Source organism: Meriones unguiculatus, chromosome 10 (genome assembly GCF_030254825.1).
Source record: "Meriones unguiculatus strain TT.TT164.6M chromosome 10, Bangor_MerUng_6.1, whole genome shotgun sequence".
NCBI lineage: Eukaryota > Metazoa > Chordata > Mammalia > Rodentia > Muridae > Meriones > Meriones unguiculatus.
Window position 1 is genome coordinate 89,018,565 of NC_083358.1, and position 26,146 is coordinate 89,044,710.

At 40.4% G+C, this 26,146-nt stretch overlaps 1 protein-coding gene across 2 annotated transcripts in view; it reads left to right on the top strand.

Moving 5' to 3' along the window:
• The first annotated feature begins 904 nt into the window (after positions 1-904).
• The window catches only part of Agl (amylo-alpha-1, 6-glucosidase, 4-alpha-glucanotransferase), a 61,827-nt gene continuing 36,585 nt past the window's right edge, over positions 905-26,146 (top strand). The window contains exons 1-12 of one of the 2 annotated variants that reach the window (XM_060392829.1): positions 905-1,160; positions 1,691-1,840; positions 16,866-17,076; positions 18,093-18,259; positions 19,102-19,305; positions 20,333-20,514; positions 20,651-20,762; positions 21,550-21,673; positions 22,311-22,413; positions 22,496-22,593; positions 24,103-24,242; positions 24,665-24,852. In XM_060392829.1, the coding sequence (XP_060248812.1) occupies positions 1,759-1,840; positions 16,866-17,076; positions 18,093-18,259; positions 19,102-19,305; positions 20,333-20,514; positions 20,651-20,762; positions 21,550-21,673; positions 22,311-22,413; positions 22,496-22,593; positions 24,103-24,242; positions 24,665-24,852 (1,611 nt within the window). In that variant the 5' untranslated portion in view covers positions 905-1,160; positions 1,691-1,758. The remainder of the gene's footprint in view (positions 1,161-1,690; positions 1,841-16,865; positions 17,077-18,092; positions 18,260-19,101; positions 19,306-20,332; positions 20,515-20,650; positions 20,763-21,549; positions 21,674-22,310; positions 22,414-22,495; positions 22,594-24,102; positions 24,243-24,664; positions 24,853-26,146) is intronic. The other variant, XM_021642701.2, reaches the window with a different exon arrangement.

A 26,146-nucleotide genomic window follows, 5' to 3' on the forward strand; every position in this document is an offset into this window, starting at 1 on the left:
CGTTAAGCAAGCTACTTAACCTCTTGGTGCCTCTGTTTCCTTATCTTTAAGTCAATCATAACAAAAAGGCATGTTTGCTATGAAAAACCCTGACCAAAATCAAGCTGGGGGAAGAAAGTGTTTATCTAGCTTACACTTCCTGATTTCAGCATCTTACTGGGGGAGGTCAAAGCAGGAACTCAGGGTAAGAACTGGAGGCAGGTCCTGAAGCAGAGACAATGGAGAAGTAGAGTTTACTGCATTTTGCATTACTGCAGCTTGCTCCCTATGGTTTGCCCAGCCTGCTTACTTACAGAAACCAGTACCATCTGCACAGAGTGGCACTGCCCACTTAGCTCCCACCGCAATCATAAAACAAAATGCCTCCACAGACGAAAGCCCACGGGCCAATCTGACGGAGGCAATTCCTTAGTTGAGGTTCCCTCTTCCTAGAGACTAGTCTGTGGCAAGATAACATTAAAATCAACCACCATGGGAAATTCCTCTCGTTCGATGGACTCTGAAGAACAGCTGGCATCTCTTACAGTATTGTTAAATATTAGCTGTTATTGACAAGTTATATTTCCCACAGCATTTCACGTATTTTATTTTTGTGGGGTGTGCATGGGGGAGGGAGTCTGGGGGGCTGCTGTCAATGACATTTTAGGAATAAGGCTGCAAAGAGGTTAGGTGACTTGCACAACGTATTAAGAAACTGTTGTGTTTTCTTTACAGGAAGAACTTCCCTAAACATCACCCCCGCTCGTCTCGGCTCTTTAATTCACTTTTTCCTCGAGAGGAACAGTGACGGCGCACCACAGGACGCCAGCCCCGCGTTCCGCCCCACCCCTTCACCCCCCAGGACCCAGATTCTTCAAATCCCCGCCGCACCCACCTCTCGCGAGACCAGTGGTCTGCACTAGAGGGAGGGGAGGCTCCCGGAAGTGGGCACGGCGGCAGGGCCACGCTCCCTGGGTTGGTTGGCAGGGGCATACTGCAGCATCCCGAGGCCGCGCGGGGCGGAGACTCGGGCGGCCCCGGCCTGTCACTGTCATCTAGCCTGGGTCCCCGCGCTCCTCCCCGTGCCCTTCACGGCGCCCTGCCCTCCCCGGGCTGCTGCTCGGCCCGGCGTTCCCGCTGTACCCGGCTCTCGCTCCCGACGCCGCACGTCGATCCCGCTTGTAAGTGTTTGGAATGCGTCCGGCCCTGGACGCGCATTCCTTCTATCTATAGCCGCTCTGTACATCGAAGGCCGCCACAGCTATTCCCGGGGCAGCAACTGCTTCCCTCTCTTATCACCTCCCCCTGAGCTGCAGACCCGAATTTGGGAACGGGGTGCCCTTCCACCTGTTTCCTCAGCAGCCTGATCTCCTGGAGGCTGCAGTGCCATTTGGAGTTCTCAGGGTCTCTGGCTCAGGACGGAATCTGCCCCTGAACTCCAGGTTTTCGCCCATGCGTTGCTTTTCTCTGGAAGTGCTTTAGCTTTTTGGTCTGTTCTGTTTTGAAGAGACTGTAAGAATCTACATCTTTGCTTCAGGCTTTCTTATTCTGCTCCAAGAGAGAAGAAACTCTTCTCCCTTGTCGAACTTTTTTCACTCTTTCTCATTGCTCTCCTCGGCTTTAAACATATCTAGGACATGTAAGTGGCACTGTCAACGCCAGAGAGTTTTAGGTCACATTTTCTTTTTCATAATTCCCTTTCGTTTTACAGGGGTAACTCATTCCACCTTGGAGTCCTTTCAGTTCTACGGAAAGAGTTCAAACCCTCCGGAAACCAAAATGGAACACAGTAAACAGGTTCGAATTTTACTGTTGAACGAAATGGAGAAGCTAGAGAAGACCCTCTTCAGACTTGAACAAGGTCAGTCGCAAGTTGTTTGATTGGGTCATATATATATATATATGATATTTATATATTATATATATGATATTTATATATATTTATATGATATTTTTATATATGATATAAAAGATATGTATATCTTTTAATGCATTGACAGTCTATGAAAATTTTCTAAACTTAAAATTAGGGACTGGAGGGGTGGGTATAACTCAGGTAGAATGTGTGCTTAACATAAATGAAGCTCTGGATTCAGTCCCCTGCATGCACACACACGCACGCACACACACTAAGATGAAATTTCATAGATCTTGATTTGTGCCAAATCGGTACTGTGTTCCACATCAGTGGTGAGTAATGAAGCTTTATGTTGATTAAGAATATATCTGCCATGTTAGAACCACAGTAGCGCAGTCTACTTCTGCAAACTACCTCATGAGGCAGAAACTTCAGGTGATAGGAAATCACTCACGGGTGGAATTTTTGCCTAGTCTGTGCGAGAACTGGATTCAGTCCCTACACCAGGAAAAAATAAGAAATGGTAGAAAGTACATGTGTAGTTAGAAGATTGAACATGCTATTTATAATAGCATTTATTGTTATGACTTGTTAAACCACCTATAATTTAGCTTTGCATGTATCTGTAGGGTTGCTTTTTAGAGCACACTCTTCCTCTATTGAAGTTAAGCACTGGTAAAAGAGAGTACAGCAAACAGCATAGTAAGCTATTGCTTACATTATCAGAAGCCTCTTGAGCAAGTAGAAGATAAAGGCAAATAAAAAGTGGAAAATCTGATCAGGTGATGTTGAAACATGTTTGAGCTATCATTTAGAGAACTGAAGTAAGCTAGGGATATAGCTCAGTGGCATAGTACTTGCCTGATACAAGCGGAGTTTTGGGTTCAAGCCCTAGCATAACAAAAAGATGTAAATAAAAGTAAAATGAAAGCGCAAACTGCTACTTTATAAGACGAGCTAACAGATGCTTTATGATCAGTACTGAAAACAGTTCACTTATAATTTATAAATATAACTTGTAAAATACAAGGAGAAAGTTTTTAATGCATCAAGATAAAATTAGTCCTCCTGTTATTGAATGAACGTTGATAGGTATCTTGAAGAATTCTTTCTTTACTATTTTAAAAGTTAGATTTTAAAAGCTTCTACCATCTACGGTGTTCCCTCATCTTCCAGATTTGTTTGAGGTTTTAGGTCACTGAGGCCTGGCTCCAACTTTAGCTCTCCTGACTCTGCACTTCTCTGATTTTGATTTTTCTTCCTCTGCTTTCTTCAGTATTTTTGTCAATTTGGTGTCTCTTTATTAGGCTCTTTTCCTTCCATGTTTAAATTAATTGCTAGTGTCTGCTAGGTTTCCCTCTTTTTCTGTTTTCTTACCATCAGATAGTTATGCATTCTCATGGCCTCATCTCTTGCCTCTCTGGTGTGGACTCTTTGAAATAAAGGCCTCGAGTGCCACTTTTCCTCTTGAAAGCCTTTGAATCAAGTATAATGACAAGGGTTAGGAAGCCACCTTTTTTTTTTTTTCTCAGCTGCTAACAAACTAATGTTGAGCAAAGTACATTAATATTAAGCATTAATTTCTTTGTAAAGATATGTTGCCCTCCTACGGAGTTTAGTTTAATACTGTAAATTAGTAATATAGTTTTGTAGCGATAGAGCCATAAGTAGCAACAAAATATTGGTCTTTCTGCTTCTTAGTCCAGTCGGTGGAGCTTAGCTTGGCACAGTACTATGTTGTAGCCTAGTCTTGGTGTAGCTCTGTTAGGTTGTACTTTCATCTAACATGGTCTGAGCCACTCCCTTTCACCAAACCTTAGTGATGGCTCTGTCCTCATTTTCCCAGGCTAGAATCTTAAGCATTCTTTATGATGTCTCTCATTTAACTGTCGTCTCTCTTTAAACTCTTATATCTCGGATCTCTCTCCCTGTTTTTCTCTTCCATTTAACCAAATTCAGGAGTCCAAATCATCTTCTTACTCATTTTCTCTCCTTTTGATTTATGGGACCTCTGCCTGACTTCCAAGACATTCTGAATGGGACTGCACTTTTTCCTGCCAAGATTGAATCTCATTGTTCCCTGCAGTTTGTGTCTGAATTTTTAAAGCTCTACCCTTTTGTACTGCTTATTCCTTCTCTAGTGGCCTTTCTCATGCCCATGCTTATATCTCCGCTCCTGTCAGATCCCTTTGTATCTGTTATCCCTTTTACTGTCATTCTGTGTATTCAACTTTCAGTTAATTAAAATGCCTTAGTGAAGGCCTCCTGCAGTTTTTCACTGTCTCCTTGGTTTGGTTGCCCATTTCACATGAACACAGAACAATCGATGAAGCAGCACCTAAAGTTTGTTAGAAGTACAGTACGCAAGCAGCAGTGAGGTTTGTAAGCATGGGACCGTCTAACAGACTTAGTGCTATGTGTAACACTTAGATGCTCACTGATACCATCAGTAGTGGTGCATGTCTTTAATCCCAGGACTGGGGAGGCAGAGGCAGAGGCAGTGGATCTCTGTGAGTTTGAGGCCAGCTTGGGCTACAGAGCAAATTCCAGGACAGCCAGAGATACACAGAAAAACCCAGTCTCAAAAAACAAAAACAAACAAACCAAAAAATGCTCACTGGTTAAATCTTAAGCCCCAGTGAAAACTAGCCCAAACTGGAAATTCAGCTAAGCTGCTTGAAGAGGCATACTGAATAAGGATTACCAAGAATAATGTGAGCTAGGCAGTAGTGGCATACCCCTTTAATTCCAGTAGCCAGATCTTTGAGTTTGAGGCCAGCCTGATCTACAGAGCGAGTTCCAGGACCGCCAGGGCTACACAGAGAGATAAGAGCAAAATAAAACAACCCCCCCAAAAATATGTGGTTCAGTCTGGAAACACTAATAAAGCCAGTAAATCCATCCATTTTTTAAAAAATAATGGTGTGATCATATTATTTTAGATCAGTGGTTCTCAACCTTCCTAATGCTGCAACCCTTAATTACAGGTACTCATGTCATGGTAACCCCAACCATAAAATTATTTCATGATACTTCTTAACTGTAATTTTGCTACTGTTATGAATAATAATGTAAATATCTGATATGTGAGCCCCTAAAGAGTTTATGACACACAGGTTGAGAACTGCTGTTTTAGAAGGTAATTTATAATGTGAAAGAATATTAGAGGGAGCATTGAGATAAGAAATAATTGAGAAGATCCTTTTTAAAAAAAGTCCTATCTACCCCATCTACATGCCTTTAATCCCAGCACACAGGAGCCAGAGGCAAGTATATCTTTGTGAATTCTTTTTTTTTAAATTTATTTATTTTATTATGTATGCAATGTTCTGCCTACATGTACACCTGAACACCAGAAGAGGGCACCAGATCTCATTATAGGTGGTTGTGAGCCACCATGTGGTTGCTGGGAGTTGAACTCAGGACCTCTGGAAGAGCAAGCAGTGCTCTTAACCTCTGAGCCATCTCTCCAGCCCCCTCTTTCTAAGCCATCATGGTCTACATAGAGTTCCAGGCTAACCAGAGCTACATAGAGAGACCCTATCCCCTCTCCACCTTAAAAACTATAACTGGGCTGAAGAAATGGCTCAGTGAATAAAGTGCCTGCTGGACAAGCACAAGGGAGATCTCCAGCATTCACATAAAAGTGGGGTGTACCTGTAACCCCAGCACTGTAACCCCTGTCTCCACAGAGACAGGTGGAGCTAGGGGGCTTGCTGGCAGCCAGTCTGACTGATCAGTGAGCTCCAGGATCTATGAGAGACCCTTCTAAAAAAGAGTAAGGTGGAGATGACTGGGGTGATCTCTCAGCAATTAAGAGTACTTGCTGTTCTTGTACCCACATGGCTGCTCACAACCTCCTGTAACTCTGGTTCTAGGGTATCTGACACCCTCTTCTAGCTTCTGTGGGCACCAGAGACATACATGGTGGACATAATTACATGTGGACACTCATATGTACACATAAAATAAAAATAGTCACGTGTGGTGATGCATGCTTCCAGCACTTGGAAGGCAGAGGCAGGCACATCTCTGTGAATTTGAGGCCAGCCTGGTCTACAAAATGAATCCTAGACACCCAAGGCTCTGTTACACAGAGAAACTCTGCCTTGAAAAAGCAAGTAAATAAGTAAGTAAGATAAGATAAAAATAAATAACTCTTTAATTTCTTTTACTCTTGGAAAAAAAAAAAAGACAGAGAAGCATAACGGAAGACTACCAGCATCAGTCTATGGCTTTTGCATGCACACTCACAGCTGCACACACCTGTACATGCATTACATACAGAAAAATAAAGAGTCTGAACAGTCATATCAGGTTAAGGATGATAACTTAATGATATCAGAGTTGAAAGGGGAAACAAAAGAAGAAAACTTTAAACTCAGAGGAGTTAGTGACAGTTAAATGTAAAGGAAAAAAATTGATTTTTGATTTTTCATATTTGACTGATTCCCCAAACCTTTCTCTGGTTTTATTTTTTTACCCTAAGAGCTGATTATAATTTTCATCATTGACATCTCTATAGATTCTTCAAATTCAAGTAAAAGTCCAAATTAATGTCTGTTCTAATCAAGTTATAGTCTTTTCTGTTTTCCTTGTCTCATTATGTTTCAGAAAATAAACAAAATTAGTATTTCTCAAACCTGAAATTGATTCTTCTTCTTTCATCTTTTATATAGGTCGACCAGATTTACACTTTTTACATTTATTCATTTACTGTTATTATTACTGTGTGTATGTGTGCCTAACTGCAGGCATGATCATACCACTGAAAATGTTTGCAGGACAAAGGACAGCTTTTGGGAATCAGGTCTCATCTTTCGCAGAGGTATCCATGAGGGAACTCAGGTTGTTAAGCTTGGGTGCCAAGCATGCTTACTGAGCCATCCTGCCAGCCCAGTTGTTGGAATTTAAAAAAAAATATTCAGCTAGGCCTGGTGGCACTCACCTTCAATCCCAGCGCTTGGGAGGCAAGCCAGGTGGACCTGGGAGTTTGAGGCTAGCCTGGTCTTCAGTGTGAGCTCCAGGATAGCCAGAGCTACATAGAGAAACCCTGTCTCAAAACAAACAAAAAACAACAACCAAAAAAACTCACCACCATCACCAACAAAAATAAAATGTTCATTTGCAAAGGTTTGTTATTTTCAAAGACCTATTTATTTTTTATTTATTTTACGTGTATGCTTGCTTGCTGGCATGAGTTCTTGTGTACCATACATATGCAGGTGCTCTGGAGATCCAGAGGGTATTGGATCCCTTGAATAGAGGGAACTTGAAGTAGAGGCAGTTGTGAGCTGCCTGGTGTGGGTGCTAGAAACTGAGCCCAGATCCTCTGCAAAAGCAACTAACACTTGTCTGCTGAGTCATATCTCCAGCTGCCAAAACCATGTACGAACTACCTAATGGGGAATTTTTGTTTACAGTAGTAATTTAATCACTTGTCTTCCTAGCTGTGGAGAAGAGGGCTGTGACTGATCCAGGTAAAGTGTTCTCAGTGTTAACGTGAACCAGATAGCCACACTGTGTACTCTTGTGACCTAAGCTAATTTTAGCAGAGATAGTTCATGTACTGTAGGAAACCTGCTCCGTTTCAGTGATTTGACTTAACAGTTTAGAATAGCTTTGTGCTTTGGGAAAATTTACTAATCCACTACTGGAATACAGAAAGAAAGTATAACATCTTTGAAAAGTAATTCAGTTTGGTAACATATGAATTGGTATTGATGCTCTCATGAGATGAATTAATTCTCATCAGATGAATTAAGAACAACAAAAAAAAAGACATTCTTATCAGAAAGGTAAAGGTTGTAGTCTAACTAATACAGGCTCACAGTCCAACCTCCTTTATTTGTTGCATTTTGCCTTGAATTGCACCTTTACCTGAGCTAGTCATATTGTTTTAAATCACACAGATTTAGCCTGTGGCTTTGTGGTAGAGCATTTATTTATGTAGCATGGACAGGCCCTGGGCTCCATTTTTAACCCCACAAAAAACAAATTTAATTAAAATTTAGAAATTAGAATCTTTCAGAAATTTTATAACCAAAGGAAATATAACCTTGAACATCTCTCTTTACTTCTTAGAAGTTGTCAAATCTAGCCAGGTATATAGGCACACACGTTTAGTCCCAGCACTTAGGAGGCAGAGGCAGGTAGCTTCCTGTTGAATTCTAGGTCAGTCCTGGCCAGCATAGTATGGCATATATGGAAAGAGAGAAGGGTTAGGAAAGGGGGGGGGGTGTGGAGGAAGGGAGAAATTGAGGCTAACCGACTTAAAGGTGAGCTAGAAGTGTTTGACATTTACTCTTTGAGATTTGTCCTTTTGAGAAGTGGTGGAGATCAGCCTTCTATCATGCGAAACTCAGAAAATAAGAAAAACAAAGCAAAACTTCATTTGACCCTTTGAGGTAAACATAAATGAGAACTAATTGTTTTTTGTTTGTTTTTAACGAAAGTGGAGGTATGGAGCGGGTTGTCAATTTTTTCTCTGATACTCAAGTGCAAAACCTTTAGAGCTTTGCAGCTCTCCGCTCTCTGCTGCAGCTAATCAACCCTGCCCCTATAGCATGAAAGTAGCCATAGACAAGACATAAATGAATTGGAGTGCTTGTGTTCCAGTAAAACTTGATTTCTAGAAACGTATCGGGCTGGCTGCAGTTTCTCAAGTGTTCTCACTATTAACTTTAGAAATGCTTTTGTTATTATTTTATTTGTATAAGTGAATACCTGCCACCTTTAGAAAATTTCCAATCTGTTTCAACTCTTCTAAATAAAGATTTCAGTTGGTTTTCCAAGTTTACCTATAGACTAGTTTGTAAAAATAATTACTAGGAGTAAAGTGATGAAATAGACATTTACTAGACAGATTTTAGCAAATGTCTACATAACTGGTGGTTGGGATTCACAATTAGAGTCATGGTATTAGTATGTATAACCACTAAGAAATCCTATTTTATTTATATTTGGATACCTTTATATATATAAATAGTTGAGGCTATTAAAGCCAATTGTCAGAGTAAACAGAATTTGTAATATTTAAATTTCCTTATTACAAAATATTAAACTAAGACTTAAAAAAATAGTGAACAGTGCAGGGCTGGAGAGATGGCCGAAGTGAAGCATGCTTCCTGCTCTTACAGGAAGCATTTGGGTTCCCAGTACCCACCTTAGGTGGCTTACAACTACCTGTAACTCCAGCTTCAGAAGATCTGACCCCTGAGGACACCTATACTCATACATTTATACAGTCACACAGTCACACACGTGTACATACAATTAAAAATAATTAGGGGCTGGAGCGGTGTCTCAAGAGTTTAAGAGCACTTGTTCCTCTTTTAGAAGTCCCAGGTTTGATTCCCAGCACACACATAGTCATTCACACCTATCCGTAATTCCAGTTCCAAGGGATCTAATGCCTTCTTTTGACCTCTGAGAGCACCAAAAATGCATATACATATATGCAGGGAAATACCCACACATAAAATAAATGAATAAATATAACCTTAAAAATTTAAAATAACTAAAAATAAATCTTAAAAAATAGTGAACTTTTAGAAAGTAGTGAATATTCAATCATATCGTTTTCTCAGTACTATCTGCTTTATGTGTATAAGTGTTTTGCCTGCCTGTATGTATGTAGCAGGGATAGGTATGTGTACTCCATACATGCCTGGGGCCCATGGAGGCCAAAAGACGGTGCTGGATCCCCTAGGACAGGGTAAGGGATGCTTACAAGGCACCAGGTTGGTACTGGGAACTGAAAATGGGTCTCGGCCCATTTATGTTTATTTTGATTGTTGTATAATTTACATAGTCTATAAGAACAGTTATATGAATGCTACATATAAATATTCGTATTGAAGAGAGCTTATTTTCTTTCTCATGTTTGCTTGAGAGAGGTACTCCATTGTTCCACATACTGTTTGAGAAGTCTAGGTGAGTTTTAACCTTTGTACTACAGTTTCTCTGAATCATTGTGTAATTACTAAAGCAATATTTGTATAAACTTAAGAGACAAGTTGTTTAAATATCAACAATACCTCTGATATTTGTGCATGTTACTGCTTTTTCTGTTGATAAATTTAATTACTCTTAGAAATATGTAGATATATATAGTTTTGAACATCACAATGGTTTTTACTTCAGTTATTGATTGGGATGGGTATTTCTCTGATGACATTTTGTAGCCCTGGATGGCCTAGTGTACTTGCTACATTGACTGAACTGACCCTCCCTTTACAGTGATCATTCTCTTTTTGCCTTCTGAATGCTGGGATTATAGGCAAGGCCTCTGTGGGCTTGTAAGGCTGCTCCCCCCTCAGGGGGATGTGATCAAAGAGCCAGCTACTGAGTTCATGTTAGAGACAGTTCCTGTTCCCATTACTAGGGAACCCGCTTACTGAGCTGCCATGGACTACATCTAAGCAGGGGTTCTAGGTTATCTCCATGCATGGTCCTTGGTTGGAGTATCAGTCTCAGAAAAGATCCCTGTGCCCAGATTTTTTTTTCTCTCTCTCTCCTGTGGCAGGGCACTCCTGTCCCCTCCAGATCTTTCTATCTCCCTCTTCTTTCATAAGATTCCCTGCACTCTGCCCAAAGTTTGGCTATGAATCTCAACCTCTGCTTTGATACCTTGCAGGGTAGAGTCTTTCAGAAGCCCTCTGTGGTAGGGATCCTGTCCTTTCCCTGGTTTTTTTTTTTTTTTCTCCCTCTTCCTATGTCTATCCCATTTGCCTTTCTGAATGAGGATTGATCGATCATCTTACCTGGGTCCTCCTTCTTGCTTAACTTCTTTAGGTGTACAGATTTTAGTATGATTGTCCTATATTATAGGTCTAATATCCACTTGTGAGTGAGTATATACCATGTGGGTCTTTCTGCTTCTGGATTATGTCACTCAGGATGATCTTTTCTAGTTCCCACCATTTACATACAGATTTCATGATTTTCTTGTTTTTAATTGCTGAGTAGTATTCTATTGTGTAAATGTACCACAATTTCTGTATCTATTTCTCAACTGAGGGATATCTGAGTTGTTCTCAGCTTCTGGCTCTTATGAATAAAGCTGCTACGAACATGGTTGAGCAAATGTACTTGTTGTATACTTGAGCATCTTTTGGATATATGCTTAGGAGTGATATAGCTGGATCTTGAGGAAGCACTATTTCTAATTCTGTTTGTCTTCTTACTCTATGCTTCAGCCATACCTTCTTTTTCCAGAAGAATTTCAAAAGACTGTGTTTGATAGCGTGTTGAAATAAATTCCATAGTGGAATTTATTTCAAAATGGGCATCAGTCGTCTCAAACCCTGTGATGGTTATCACCTGATTTACAGGCTATCTAAATTATTATTTTTTTCATGGCAAAACCTGTAATGGCAGCATTAGGGCATAAGAATAAAGAGGATCACCACCTGCTCCATACCAGCCTGATCTGAACAGGTAGTTTTAGGCCAGGACAAGAGAAGACCTTGGCTCAAAAACAAACAGACAAAACAAAACAAAAATTTATCCACTAAACTTTTATCCTAAAATTGTAACAATTCAATCATACCTCAGATGCTACTGTTCTGTATCTACTTTTCCACCAAAGTCTTTACCCCCTCACAGCTGTCTATGAGAACTGAACTCAACATTTTTCCCATTTGTGTTTTTTTTTTCTTTTTTATTAAAATATTTAACCTTTTATTATGACTCAGAAACATCTGTTGGCATTAAACTCCATGAAAAGACATGATGAATTCAGCATGTGCCAGCAGTTCCACAGTTCCACCCCCTCACACCTGGCCTGCTCCTGATCAAGTAGCAAAAAGAAAAGACAAATGAATACGATTAACTTGGAATTAGAAATCTGCAGGAGGACGAAGCTCTCTGGTCCAATTCCTTCACGTTACAAACTAGGAAACCAAGGACCTGAGAGGTAGACTGGCTTTAGCCAAGGGAGGGAAAGGCCCAGTTATCATTCTGCCTCTGAGAGTTCTTGCTCCTGATGGTTCCAGATTTACAAAACACCTGACAGGGCTAACTGACAAACAGCAGCAGCAGCTGCCTGATCTAGGGCCGTAGTTTTTCTGTATCTGCATCTGTCTTCAAGGAAGAGGAATGCAATGATGGTTGCCTCAATCCATTTGAAGGAACTGTTGATTTTAGTTGCTTAATTAATCTCAGGAGATAGGTAGCATTCTGGCCTTGTGTCATTGCCCTGGGCTGTCGCCTCCACGGTTATGTCGTAGTATATGTTGGAAGGAATATTAAATGTATCGTTAAATTCTCCAGTGTGCTGATTTTTTTTTTTCAATGCAGTTTATTCAGGAACATTGAACAATCCTCGGACCCCGGGGAAAGCCAGCCCACAGCTTAAATAGCCTCTGGGTAGCCAACCCAGGCGTGCCACGGGGGCAATGCAGATAGGTCCACATACATGGAAGCAAGCCAGATCCTCAGCCTTAGCCAAATGTGGAATTGTTCATGACAGAGAGCACTCACCATCGGGAAGGTGGAAGGCCCATTTGTGTTTTTTATCATCACACATGAATCACAAATACGGTGAATGGCATCAAGAATCCACCACACACACATCACTATTGATGCCATTATAGCCATACAAGCTATATCCTTAAATAAGAAATATCTGAAAGTCAGTTCCAGGCCATAGATGTTATAGCGTGTTATATTAGCAAGCATGATGTTAATCTCATTTTATGTTTCTTCCAGTGCTCTTGGGTAAGCTAGCTCATGGTCAGTAAGCAATAATAGTTGAAAATGGCTCGTTTTTCTGAATTTAGATATAAAAAATGGACTACAACATTCTGAAAAAAGATTATTATGAATTGCCATCCACGGCTTGTTCATAGTAAGGCAGAGTAGATTTAGTAGAGTCCTATGGAGGTGGAGAGTCACCAGCAGCACTCCTACTGCTGAGGGGCTCAGTCTGCCCTCTAAAGCTTTGGCGCTGGGCTTTGCTTCTCTGAAGCTGCAGAAGCCCCAGGTGGCACCGTGCTCGCATTTAAAACTATCTCAGCTTGTTTAGTGGCCATTCTTAGAAGTAACCTGAGTCAGATATGTAGCTTCTATGTTGGCATTTGCTATTTCAATATGGAATTTTTTATTAGAGAGGTGACACCTTTTCTTAAGCCTTATGAGCCAGTTTCTACTGCCCTCTGCAGCTTTCTCGATTCCCTCAGCTGTCAGAATTGAAGCCACCCATGCCTTGCTCTAAAGTAGGCTTTTGCTTAAGGCAGTAGTGTGGCTGTGTTCATGCATGTTGATTGTTCTTGCAGACCACTAAAACATGCCATCAGTGCATTCACAGGGAAAGAGCTTCTAATTTCCTTCAAGAACATCTATGCACTTACAGCTTGACTAGCCATGTGCTGGTCTTTACCATATCTCTGCTTTCAACTTGCCTTTTTTGCTAAGATTGATTGTTTTAGCTTGATTTAAAGTGAGAAACCGGCAATTCTGCCTTTTTCTTGGACAGGTAAGGTTATTAATCGTTGTTATAAAATGAATGAAAATTTAATGTGTTCTATTTTACCAATTTTACTTAGGAACCAGATGCTGTGGTAAAAACCTGCTAGCTCAGAGAGGCAGAGAATGCACCCAGCTGACCTTCTTATTCAGTTCATGTTTCAGAGAAAAAAGCCAAAAAGCTCATTATCTCAGCTGACAGCCCAGGAGGAAAAGGCCAAAAAACCCAAATCCAAAGCCTTGCTAGCTAAAGCCAAAGCTAAAGCCAAAGAGCTCAAGAGCTAAAGAGCTAAAGCCCCTTCTACTTGTACACACTGTCTTAAATACCCCTCAACTCAGAGTTCCTCCTACTCCTTAATGCCTGTCATCTGGTTTCCTCTGCCTCCTGACCTAGGGTTAACTTTATTAGAACCGGTATACAGAGAGCTCTTGGATTAAAGGTGTGTGATAGGGCTCAACCACACCAAAGAAACAGGGTTTTGTAGTTCACACTCTTGGGGTTGACAAGGGAATGAAATATGCTGCAACGATTAATCATCCTAATATAAACATTGTTGTGTTTTGGAAAATAAGGTGGCTTGGGGAACATTGAAGGATGGGAAGTAGCTATAGGACCAATCGGAGCAATAGGTTTAGCAGCTGATGTCTCCACCTTAAGTGGTGCAGCTCATGGTACCCCAAAACAAATCAGCATCTAAGGCCACTGATCCAGAACAGCAGACATAGGAATGAAGACATTTGAACATATGGCCTAAATGGGGCACACAGACATTTGGACATCCACTTTTTTAGAATCATTTGTGTGTATGTGTCTACATATGTGTATTCAGATCCATGTGTATGCAGGTGTACATATATGTGCAGGAGTTTGTGTTGATGTGAAGGACAAAGCTAGTCTTGGGTGTTGTTTCTCAGAATGGCCTTTCTTCTTTGTTAGAGACAGGTTCCACAGTGCAACTGGGACTGCCAGTAAGGCTAGCCTGGGTTGCCAGGGAGCCCCAGGGGTCTCTTTGTCTCCATTGCCCCATTGCTGGGATTATAGACATGTAATCCTATGCATGTTTGGCTTCTGAGGGCCAAACTTGGGTCTTCACACATGGATGGCAAGCACTTTACAGACTGAGCTATATCTCTCATAGCAGAGTGATTTTGTGTATATGTGTGTGTTATGTATATATGCATGTTTTCACACATTTGTGGGTGTGCATGCATGTGTGTGAATGTGGAGGCAATTCCTTACCTTTTGAGATCAGGTCTCTTACTGAACACGGAGCTCACCAATTTGGCTAGACTAGCTGGACAGTAAATCAGAGTGATCCTCCTGTCTCCACACAATCTCTTTTTTTTTTTTTTTCTTAATTATTTGATCTGTTCATTGCTTATGATGACTATCACTCTAGAATGTAAGCTCAAGGGGGGTGAGATGGCCCTGGTAAAAGGCACCTGCTGCCAAGCCTGATGACCTGAATTCAGCCCCCTTGGACACACATGGTGAAAGGAAAAAAACTGACTTTTACAAATTGTCCTCTTACGCCACAGAACATGCATGTGTCACACACACACACACATACAAAATGAATACATAAAAATTTTAAAAGAATGTAAGTCATAGTTTATTCACTATTACAGGGTAGATCTTCATTGTGTAATTTTTATTAATTTTGTTGGATGTTTCATAAGCAATATACCTATTAGTATATTTATTCTCCTTTCATTTTTTTTCTTTCTTTTCTTTCTCTGTTACTTTTTCTTTTTTTTTTTTTGAGACAGGGTCTCATGGCTGTCATGGCTGTCCTGGAATTCACTATGTAAACCAGGCTGGCAACAATTTGACAACAATCTGCTTGCCTCATGCCTCCCAAGGCATGCCCTGCTACACCCAACAGTATATTTTTCTCAATAAGTAAATTCCTAACACATTAAGAATCCTACTCAGAACTTTCTCTTACCTTCTTCAGTTGTTCTTGTCTATCGCTAATTGAGATACATCTTTATTTAAATTTTTTCATTTCTTTTTTGAAATGTGTCTCACAGTAGCTCAGGCTGGCCTTGATATTGCTATGTAGCTAAGAATGACCTTGTACTCCTGATCTTCCTGCCTCTACTACTGAAATGCTGAGATGATAAACATGTGCCACCACAACCAGCTATATTTAAAGCTTACATGCCTTGTATATCTAATCAACTTGGATACAGTCATACATCTTACGTTCTGAGCATGACAAAGAAGTCTGAGTTGAACAAGGATGACACCAGTAGACATGCTAACAGATGGGGAAAGCTCTTGAGGCCTCCGTCAACTCTACACAGAGAGCTACAGGCAACTAAGAAGTGCTGAGCGCAGGAGAAATAGTCTTTCTCAGAAAAGAGCACACCAGGCGACTATTCAGTACTAAGTGGCCAGGCCCAAAAACACACACACAAGTAACACTATACAGCTGGGAAGAGGGTATTTATGGTTTTTTTGGGGGGAGGGAGAAGCAATAATGAAAAAGGGCTGAATTTGAAAGAAAGAAAAGAGGGGTATATTAGAAAGGGAAGGGTTAAATTATTTAATTACAATCTCAGAAATAAATATTTTTTAAAAAAGTCTATTATAAACCAACCTAAACTTTTACTTGAGTTATAATAACAGATAATTGTAATAACTGTAACAGATGTGGGATTTTTTTTCTCTTATAAAGAAATATTATTGACACAGAAGTCTCATGTATTTTCATAGAAACTCAGCCCAGCTTTGGTAAAAGTAGGGCTATCTTGGCTTTGTATCCACAAAGCTTTAATAATTATGAGCTGTACTGATATAAGCAGTAATGTGTTGCTGGCACATATGCGGATTCATGAGAACCCACTGCACACATCCCTTCCAATTCTGAGCTCAGATGTGTTTGGTAGCTTTCGATCATACATGGTGGTAGTGTTCTGTAAGGAAATCGACAGATCCCACAAGCTAGTGCTCCCCATCCCTAGGGGTTGCTAGCAGACCTTTATTGGCACAGTACTATGTTTGAGCAGTTGTAAGAGATGCATTGCAACGCTTCCAGAATACTGTTGAGACTCTGCTGTCCACTGAGTTTCTCTGTGCTGTCCCGTGATCACCCGTGTTCTGCGTATGGTCCCATTCTCTGATGAAGAGACTCACTCTCTTTGCTGCAGTCTGAAACAGCAGAGGTGATCTGTGCTCCCATACCCACATCTCAGTGGTTGATTGAGGGGTGACAGTAAGGGTTCAAAGTGGAGTGACAGAGGAATTGGGGTCAAAGGTCAGGTACGAATCTGCACAACTCACAGTTGTATGAATAGGAGTCAGATTCCAGGGAAAAGGAAGAAGGATGCTGCAAAGGAGAATTCTGGGGTGTTTATTATATTTGCTAAAATATAAAATTCAGCTAAATCAAAATGCCAAGTAGTTATAAAAGTAACATTAGGGATAACAGATTTTCTTAAGTATATTTAAAAATTCACGTTTTTACAATGTTTTAAGTAAAACATCTGTTTGAATATTAAGACTTTCAATGAGTTAATTAACGTGATTTATTCAAATATGCTTTTTGTTTAGGGTTTGAACTACAGTTCCGGTTAGGCCCAACTTTACAAGGGAAAGCTGTTACTGTGTATACAAATTACCCGTTTCCTGGAGAAGCATTTAATCGAAAAAAATTTCGTTCCTTGGATTGGGAAAACCCAACGGAAAGAGAAGATGATTCTGATAAATACTGTAAACTTCATCTGCAGCATTCTGGGTCTTTTCAGTACTACTTCCTTCAAGGGTAGGCCAAGAGTTACCAAATTCTGTAACTTAAGTTATCTGACTGTAAGTGTTACGGTATGAGCATGGCTATGCAGTTTTTACAGAGCTTTCTTTTCTTTCTGTTTTTTTTTAAGACAGGTTTCTCTGTGAGCCCTGGAGGTCTGCCTGCCTCTGCCTCCCCACTGCTGGGATTAAAGACATTTACCGCCACCACCACCACCACCAACTACCACCACCACCACCACCACCATCACCAGCACCACCACAGTGCTTTCTTGAGATGCAGTTAGGCTATGAGGCTAGTTTTGAGGAGGTCACTGTTTAGAGCATTGAGATTCAAGTCATATGTAGTTAAACTCCAAGCTAATCCTGTACTGGTTTATAGGAGACAGGTTTTTGGAATAATATTGTTATTGATAGCTATTAGCATATTTATTTTCTAATAAATTAATATTACTTTATCTCATATTTTATTCTGTTTAGATTCCTAGTAGATGGAGCTGGAAAGATGCCTTAGTGGCTAAAAGTTTGAACTACTCTCATTGAGGATGCAAGTTTAGTTCCCAACGTGCATATCAGGTGGCTCACAACCTCCTGTAACTGCAGCTTTAGAAGGAGCCCTCTTCTGGCCTCCACAGGCATCTGCACCTCAGTGCACATACCCACACTAGCAAACACAAACACATAATAAGAAAAAGAAAAAGAAAATACCTATTATGTTTTGTTGCAATCTTGTGAGTGACTTTTATATACTTCGAAATAAACATTTTTTAGCCACATGTGGTGGTATATGCCTTTATTCCATCCCTGTGTATACAGATGTAGGAAGATCTGGCCTTCAGGGTCTTCTTCGGCTACATTGTAAGTTTGAGGCAGCCTGAGCTACATGAGACCGTATATAAAAGAGAGGAAAGGAAGAGACAAGGAAGGGAAGGAGGGGTTTAAATGGGCAATAAACCTTTCACATAGAATCAAACTGCTAATGATCTTTTTCCATCTAACTAATTAAAAATGTTTTGGTTCATTTTCCCTTAGAAATGAGAAAAGTGGAGGAGGTTACATAGTTGTGGATCCTATCCTACGCATTGGAGCTGATAATCATGTGTTACCCTTGGACTGTGTTACTCTCCAGACATTTTTAGCAAAGTGTTTAGGACCCTTTGATGAGTGGGAAAGCCGACTAAGGGTTGCAAAGGAATCAGGTAGCATTCAGTTTAATTTCTTTTTCTTTTCTTCTTTTCAATACTAGCCTTACTTGCTATGATACAGCTTTCCAAAGCTTTCCTTCTCCTCTTAGTCTTGCTTACAAATGTAGTAATAAAAATAAAATGCACAACGTCTGCAAATACCAGGATATATATGTGGGCCAGGTTTAACAAAGGGAGCCCTTGGTCACAAAATAAAATGATTATCATTTGTAAGATTTTATTTGGCACGTGAAAGTTAGAAAAAAACTATTAAGTGTGGGGGGAAATGTGTCATAATATAGTTTTAATTAGCCAATATTGATTATCTGTTTTCCATATAAAGGCAAATGCTACTGGACATGCCAAGAATGAAATGAAACTAGGCTGTGTCTTCCTCTTAACTAAGATTAACATCGACATTCTGCTTTCAAGCTATATATATTATGAAGCAGGGACTGAAAGTTTCAGTGGCATAACTGTGATGAGTGCAAGTCCCACGGAACTTTTACAGTATTACGCTTGTGTAGGACATTTGTACAAGCTGCTGTGCCCTGTCCATAGTTACAATGGATCCCGACAGTAGCTAAGCACCGTGGTGATGGTTACCAAGTACATCATGTCATTACCCACTTGTTGTAGATGAGGACAGTGATAGCCTGAAAGCCTTAAGTAGATTTTACTGAGTCTTTTGTAAGGCTAGGATTGAACTCCAGTCACTGGTTCCTTTTCCACTGGCATGTTGGTCTGACTGTTGCTAAGCGCCTAAGAAAGCTCATACTTAATACTTTATACTTTGCTTAGCTTTAGGGTAACCTGTTTGCTTTTTCATACAGTGGTCTGTGTTTTCTCATCTGTAGGTTACAACATGATTCACTTCACCCCCCTGCAGACTCTTGGACTGTCAAGGTCATGCTACTCCCTTGCTGATCAGTTAGAATTAAACCCTGACTTTTCAAGGCCTAACAGAAGATATTCCTGGAATGACGTTGGACAGCTAGTAGAGAAGCTGAAAAAGGAGTGGAATATTCTTTGTATTACAGATGTTGTCTACAATCATACTGGTATGAGCTTTGGTGATTTCAGTGTGAATGCTAAATTCCTATCTTGCTAATATTTTCATTTCACTTCACATTATTATTGTTAGTACTGGTACTAGTATTTTCAAATGTGAGGAATTGAACACTGGGCCTCATAAATGCTAACCTAAGCAATCTATCTGCCGCTTAGGCTTGTCCAAACCCTAAGTAACATTCATTCTAAAGATCAAAAAGACAATTAAAGAGGCCTTCAATTAAAAAAACATTTTATGGAATAAAATAAAATAAAGTAGTGTGAGGTGAGCATATAGTCAGAGTAGAAGTGCATGTGATACTTATGAAAAATAGAAGAACACATAAGGAGCATAAGACATGTGACTATAAATACTTTTCAGACTGACAAGGGAATTCTGTACAGCAGGAACCCTTGTTCTATATCATATATTTTAAAAATATATAGGTAAACATTGTGGGTATGCTCGAAATCCTGACACGTGGGAAGCAGAGGTGGGAGGATTACTATGAATCGAAAACAAGCTTGGGCTGCATTTTGAGTTGCAGACCAGAAGGGCTATGTTATGTGACTCTATCCCCAGAAACCCAATAATAATAATAATAATAATAATAATAATAATAATAATAACAACATTTTCCATTATTGAAAATATTGATAAATCCTCAAAGCTTAATGTTTTACATGATTAAAAAGTGTACTGTGACACCGCCAGAACTAAAAAGAGTAAAGTTAGATTATTTGGGTCCCCAAATAAACTTCTATAAAATGTGTCAGGTTTTCCTGACAGCAATCCTTTAAGGAGATATTTCTTCTCCTTACCTGCCAGAGCAGCTGGCTTCGTGAGGTCTGTGGTCATGGCCTTCTGCTTTAACCCGTGTGCCTTTCACCTTAATCCATGTGCCTTACAAAGATCCACTGTTTTTATTGTAATAAAATAAATACTAAGTAAATAAGTCACTAAATAAATGGTAGAGTAGAAACTGTGGTGACTGTAAAGTCCAACCTGACTACAAGATGTGTTCTTCCCCTTTTAAGCTACTAACAGTAAGTGGATCCAGGAACATCCGGAATCTGCCTACAACCTCGTCAACTCTCCACACTTAAAACCTGCCTGGGTCCTAGACAGAGCGCTTTGGCATTTGTCCTGTGATGTTGCAGATGGGAAGTACAGGGAAAAAGGAGTCCCTGCTTTGATTGAAAATGATCAACACATGCATGTAAGTGTGTAGAGGACCACCCCACCAACTTCCTAAGAGCAAATTAAATATATAGAAAATGGCTAGAATATGGTTTAATAAGTAGGAGGGAATCTGGTCATTTTATGTTGTTGTTTTTAATATTGAATTTTTTCAGTGCATTCGGAAAATAATTTGGGAGGACATTTTCCCAAGAATTCAGCTCTGGGAGTTTTTCCAAGTAGATGTTCACAAAGCAGTTGAACAATTTAGAAGACTTCTCACCCAAGGTAAAGGCTTTACACTAGGTAATCCCTATCACGGTTGAGAGATTCCTTTCAGTGTCATCATTCATTTGTTGGAACATATATTAAACTAGTGTGTGTACACTACTGGCTGGGATTTTTTTTTTTCTTTTTCACAAGGCAGGGTTTCTCTGTGTGGCCCTGGCTGTCCTGGTCTCACTTTGTAGACCAGGCTAACCTCTAACTCACAGTGATCTTCCTGCATCTGCCTCCCTAAGTGCTGGATTAAAAGTGTGTGCTGCCAGGCCACAGAGGAAGACAATGCAGCCAGTCCTGATGAGACCTGCTAGGCTAGGGTCAGATGGAGGGGGAGGAGGACCTCCCCATCAGTGGACTTGGAGAGGGGCATTGGAGAGGATGAGGGAGGGAGGATCGGATTGGGAGGGAATGAAGGAGGGAGCTACAGCTGGGATACAAAGTCAATAAACTCTAATTAATATATATAAAAAAGCATGTGCTACCATGCCTAGCTGTACGCTATAGATTTTTAAGGCGTGAGGATCTGGTGGCAAACAGCAAAGCTGAACTGAAGGAATCCTGTGTCTTTCTCTTATAAAAGTTCGTCTCTCTTCTAATGTCCCCTTCCCTGTTATTTTGCTGGGGGGGGGTGAGGGAGGAAGGAGCATGTAAGTAGGTTGGGGAGGGAGAGAGGAAAGATGTTTACTAACTTTTAAATTTTTTTCTATGAATAGCAATACACTAAAAAATTGAAAAAGTGACAGTTATAATCTGCCGATGTATACATTTAAAATACCTCATTTATTTCTTTCAGAAAACAGGAGAGTGACTGAGTCTGACCCAAAGGAATATCTTAAAATTATTCAGGACCCTGAATACAGACGGCTTGGCTGCACTGTAGATATGAACATTGCACGGGCGACTTTCATACCACATGAGTATGTTACTTATATGCCCTGTATTGTTACTCATAAAATCGATGCTGTTTATTAGAAATGAAATAAAGTAGGTGATTCATGACCCAGTAGGTAAAGGTACTTGCTGACCCCTTGAACTTGATCCTCAGAACCCACATAGGGGAAGGAGAGCATGCACTCTCAAAAGTTGTCCTGTGACCTCCATATACATGCAACCCCTACATGCATAATGATTAATTAAATAAGTAAACAAATATTTTTTTTCTAATAAAATGAAGTAGGGCTGGAGAGGTGGCTTAAAGTACTGGCTGTTCTTCCAAAGAACCCAGGTTTAAATCCCAGCACCCGCATGTTACCTCACAACTATCTGTAATTCCATTCCAAAATATCTGACACCCTCACACACACGTACATGGAGGCGGAACACAACACCAATGTAAATAAAAATAAAGGAATCTGCCATTTTAACACCTGACATTTTTCTACAATCTCTTTGTCAGGTCATTCTGCTAAACGTGTATGTGAAACATTACGACTGAAAAGCTGCTCAGTCATAGCTCAGATCCTGAGCATTTGAGCTTTCTGTGACACTTGTTGGAAATGTTTACGTGTGGATTTGATGAAGGCACTGACATTTGTTTTACTCTGTGTGCACTAGCAATGGGCCAGCTGCGATTGAAGAGTGCTGTAACTGGTTCCGTAAGAGACTTGAGGAGTTAAATTCAGAGAAGCACCACGTCACCAACTGTCATCAGGAACAGGTTCACCTAGTTTTAAACCGCTGCTTTTCCTGAGTTTCCTGTTGCTTTCATTGTTCCTGTAACACAATTCAATGTTTTCTAGGCAGTTAATTGTCTTTTGGGAAATGTGTTTTATGAACGACTGGCTGGCCACGGCCCTAAACTAGGACCCGTCACTAGGAAACACCCTTTAGTTACCAGGTATTCATTCTGTTTTTAAACATGTCCTCTTGCTGATAGTTAAAAGCTGAGAATATTTAACTTTTCAACTTTACCTAAATGTTTTTTTAAGGTCTGACTTCAATACATTAAATTAAAATAGAAAATTTGATTCAGAAATAGGCTTAATAGTTCCTGATTAATTTTGTTAGGAAAATCTTTAGAGAAACTGTCATCAGTTTGGACCCATTTACATTTACTTACAGTGGTATTTCTAGAGAAATGCATAATGCCAGTCTGTTTTCTGTAGCTAAAACAGAATACCAGAGATTCAGTACTTTGTACAGAAAGAGTTTAATTTGGCCGAGGGTCCACAGAGGAAGTCAAGAACATGGCACCAGAACCTTCTGGCCAGGGCTTTGGGCTCCCTCAGTTCCATGGCAGAAGGTGAAGGGCAAGTGAGTGCAGATGAAGACGCAAAGCACAGGCAGCTTTTGAAAATCCATCTCATGATAACTATTCAATTCACTGGGAACAAGAAAAGAAAAAAGAGAAGAAAGTTATTATTCCACTCACAAGGGTGTCTTGCCCCTAACCCAGACACCTGTCACTGGATACCATCTCCCAACACCACTACTTTAAGGAAACAAATTAAGGCTTTATACCTGCTGTGGTCCCACAAGTCTGTAATCCCAGCAATACAGAGGTAGAGACAGGAGGAATCCAAGTTCAAGGTCAGCCTGAATTACAAAGTGACACCATGTCTAAAGAAAGGGGGGTAGGGGTAAAGGTTCCAGTAGATGGCCTTTGGGGGGTAGGGGTAAGGGTTCCAGTAGATGGCCTTTGGGGGGTAGGGGTAAGGGTTCCAGTAGATGGCCTTTGGGGGGTAGGGGTAAGGGTTCCAGTAGATGGCCTTTGGGGGGTAGGGGTAAGGGTTCCAGTAGATGGCCTTTGGGGGGCAGGGGTAAGGGTTCCAGTAGATGGCCTTTGGGGGATGCATTGTAAGAATAGCATTTAGCAGTAGTAAATTCAGTGTTAGCTTCTTACATAGGAGCAGGCAGCATAGGGGCTGGAGAGAGCTCGGCATTAAGAGCGTTTGCTGCTCTTGCAGAGGACCTGGGTTCAGTTCCCAGCTTCTGTGTTGCAGCTCACAACTCCAGTTCCAGGGGGTGCAGTGCCCTCCTGGCCTCCATGGGCACCAAACATGCACACAGTGCACTGGATACATTTAGGCAAAACACTCAGACACATGAAATAAATTAATGAATCTTTCATACAGCATACAGCATACGCTGCCCAGTGATTTTCCTATAATTTGATAAAATTGTGAAGATTATTTAAAATGTTAGGCATTCTTCAAATCCTAATGACTTATTCAGAAAGTCCGCTGGCGACCTTTGCTCTCTGTGAAGTTTGTTTTGCATGAATGGGGCCAAACCAATTTTATTTACTGTACTCATTAGGGAAGAAATTTAATTTCTAATGTTACTGCTTCACACTCTCCTCAAGGAGTTTCTTTGTGTGGACTTTATTTCAATTCTGTCTCCGTAGGTATTTCACTTTCCCCTTTGAAGAAATGGCCTTATCCGCAGAAGAATCCATGATCCACCTCCCAGATAAAGCTTGTTTTCTGATGGCGCACAATGGGTGGGTGATGGGCGATGATCCCCTTCGCAACTTTGCTGAGCCAGGTGCCTGTTCTTTCACTTCTCTACAGATAGATAGGGAAAGCAGAGCTATGGAAGGCCAGTGGAGACGTAATTCTAGTGAGGAGGCTGGAGAGATGGCTCAGCAGTTTAGAGCACTGGTTGCCTTTCCAGAGCACCTGGAATCCATTCCCAGCACCCACACGGTGGCTCTCCACCATCTGCAACTCCAGTTCCAGGGAATCAAACACCCTCTTCTGGCTCTGAGTGTACCAGGCTTACACATGGTACACAGGCATACAAGCAGGCGAAACACCCATACTCATAAAATAATATCAAATATTTTTAATTCAGCCAGAATATCATTTATGGAAGAAATAACACAGTTTAGAAACAGCATCGTTCCCTTGAAGTAATTGCTGTCGTTCGGTTTCACGCGCACTGAGGCACTTGTTCTTCTTCAACAGGTTCAAACGTTTATTTAAGGAGAGAACTTATTTGCTGGGGTGACAGTGTTAAATTGCGCTATGGGAATAAACCAGAGGACTGCCCTTATCTGTGGGCACACATGAAAAAATACACTGAGATAACTGCCACCTATTTCCAGGGAGTGCGTCTTGACAACTGCCACTCCACACCTCTTCACGTGGCCGAGGTACGAACAACTATCTTCACAAGAGAAAGGCAGTGACGTCTGGTAGCTTCCCAAATACCTGCCAGTCAGGTCTAGTCTGCTGGTTGTGCACTGCTAAGGATTTGATAGTAATATCTGACACACATGACAGCTTATCTAATTCTAACAACCTTCTGATACAACTGCTGTAAAATATTAGGCTGTAAAGTGTTTAATAAGTTACTTTTTAAGTTTGGAAAAAAGATTGTATTTTTATGTAATAAAATGCATAATAACTTTATTGGTAGGTAATATGTAAAATGTTAAGTTGTCTTTTACATTGTTTCTATATATTATTAGCCAAGGTAAACTTGAATGGGCCAGGCCGTGGTAGTGTACGCCTTTAATACCAGAACTTAGGAGGCAGAGGCAGGCAGATCTCCTTGAACTCTACAAGGCTACAAATGGAGTCCAGGAAAGCCAGGGCTACACAGGAAAACCCTGTCTCAGGAGGAAAGGGGGAAAAAGTAAAGTTGAATGGCTTTTTATGCATTGTAGTGGCTTTTATTTTCATTTTAAGGATACTTAGAGCATTGCCCATTTTAGGACCATGTTCTGTTCTATACTGAACTAACCCCTACCCTGTATAGTGAATATTTAAACACTAATACTGTGGCAGACTGAATTTTGAATCTTGTTGATTCCGTTTTTAATTAGTTATCTTTTGAAACATAAATTTAACCTTATCGTAATCTGTTCTTTGGACTTTTCTCTGACTGCTCTTCTAGAGGACCTGAGTTCATGTCCCAGCACCCACATGGCAGCTCACAATGTCTGTAACTCCTGTTTTAGGGGATCTGACACCTTCACACAGATATACATACAGTCAAAACACCATTGTATGTAAAATGAAAATAAATTATTTTAAAGTGGTTTTTGAGCAATGCCAGTGTTGCTGCACTGTCCTTTACTTAATATAACTTTATAAATAAACACATACTTTTATCCTGGTTGTAAGATCTTTGGTAGTTTTTAAAGTGACAGTTCATGAAAATATGTGCTTATAAGCCCGATTTAGTGGCTCATACCGTTAATCCCATCACTCAGGAATCAGAGGAGGATAGCTCTCTGAGGTTAAGGCTGCCTGGTCTACATAGTGAGTTCCATAGACAATCAGAGCTACATACTGAGACCCTATCAAAAAAAAAAAAGTGCTTATATAAAAAATATCAACTTTCATAGTTTGTATGCAGTGTGTGTGTGTGTGTGTGTGTGTGTGTGTGTGTGATTCTATATAGTTTTAATTTTGAATAATTTGATTGGAGTAATTTGATAG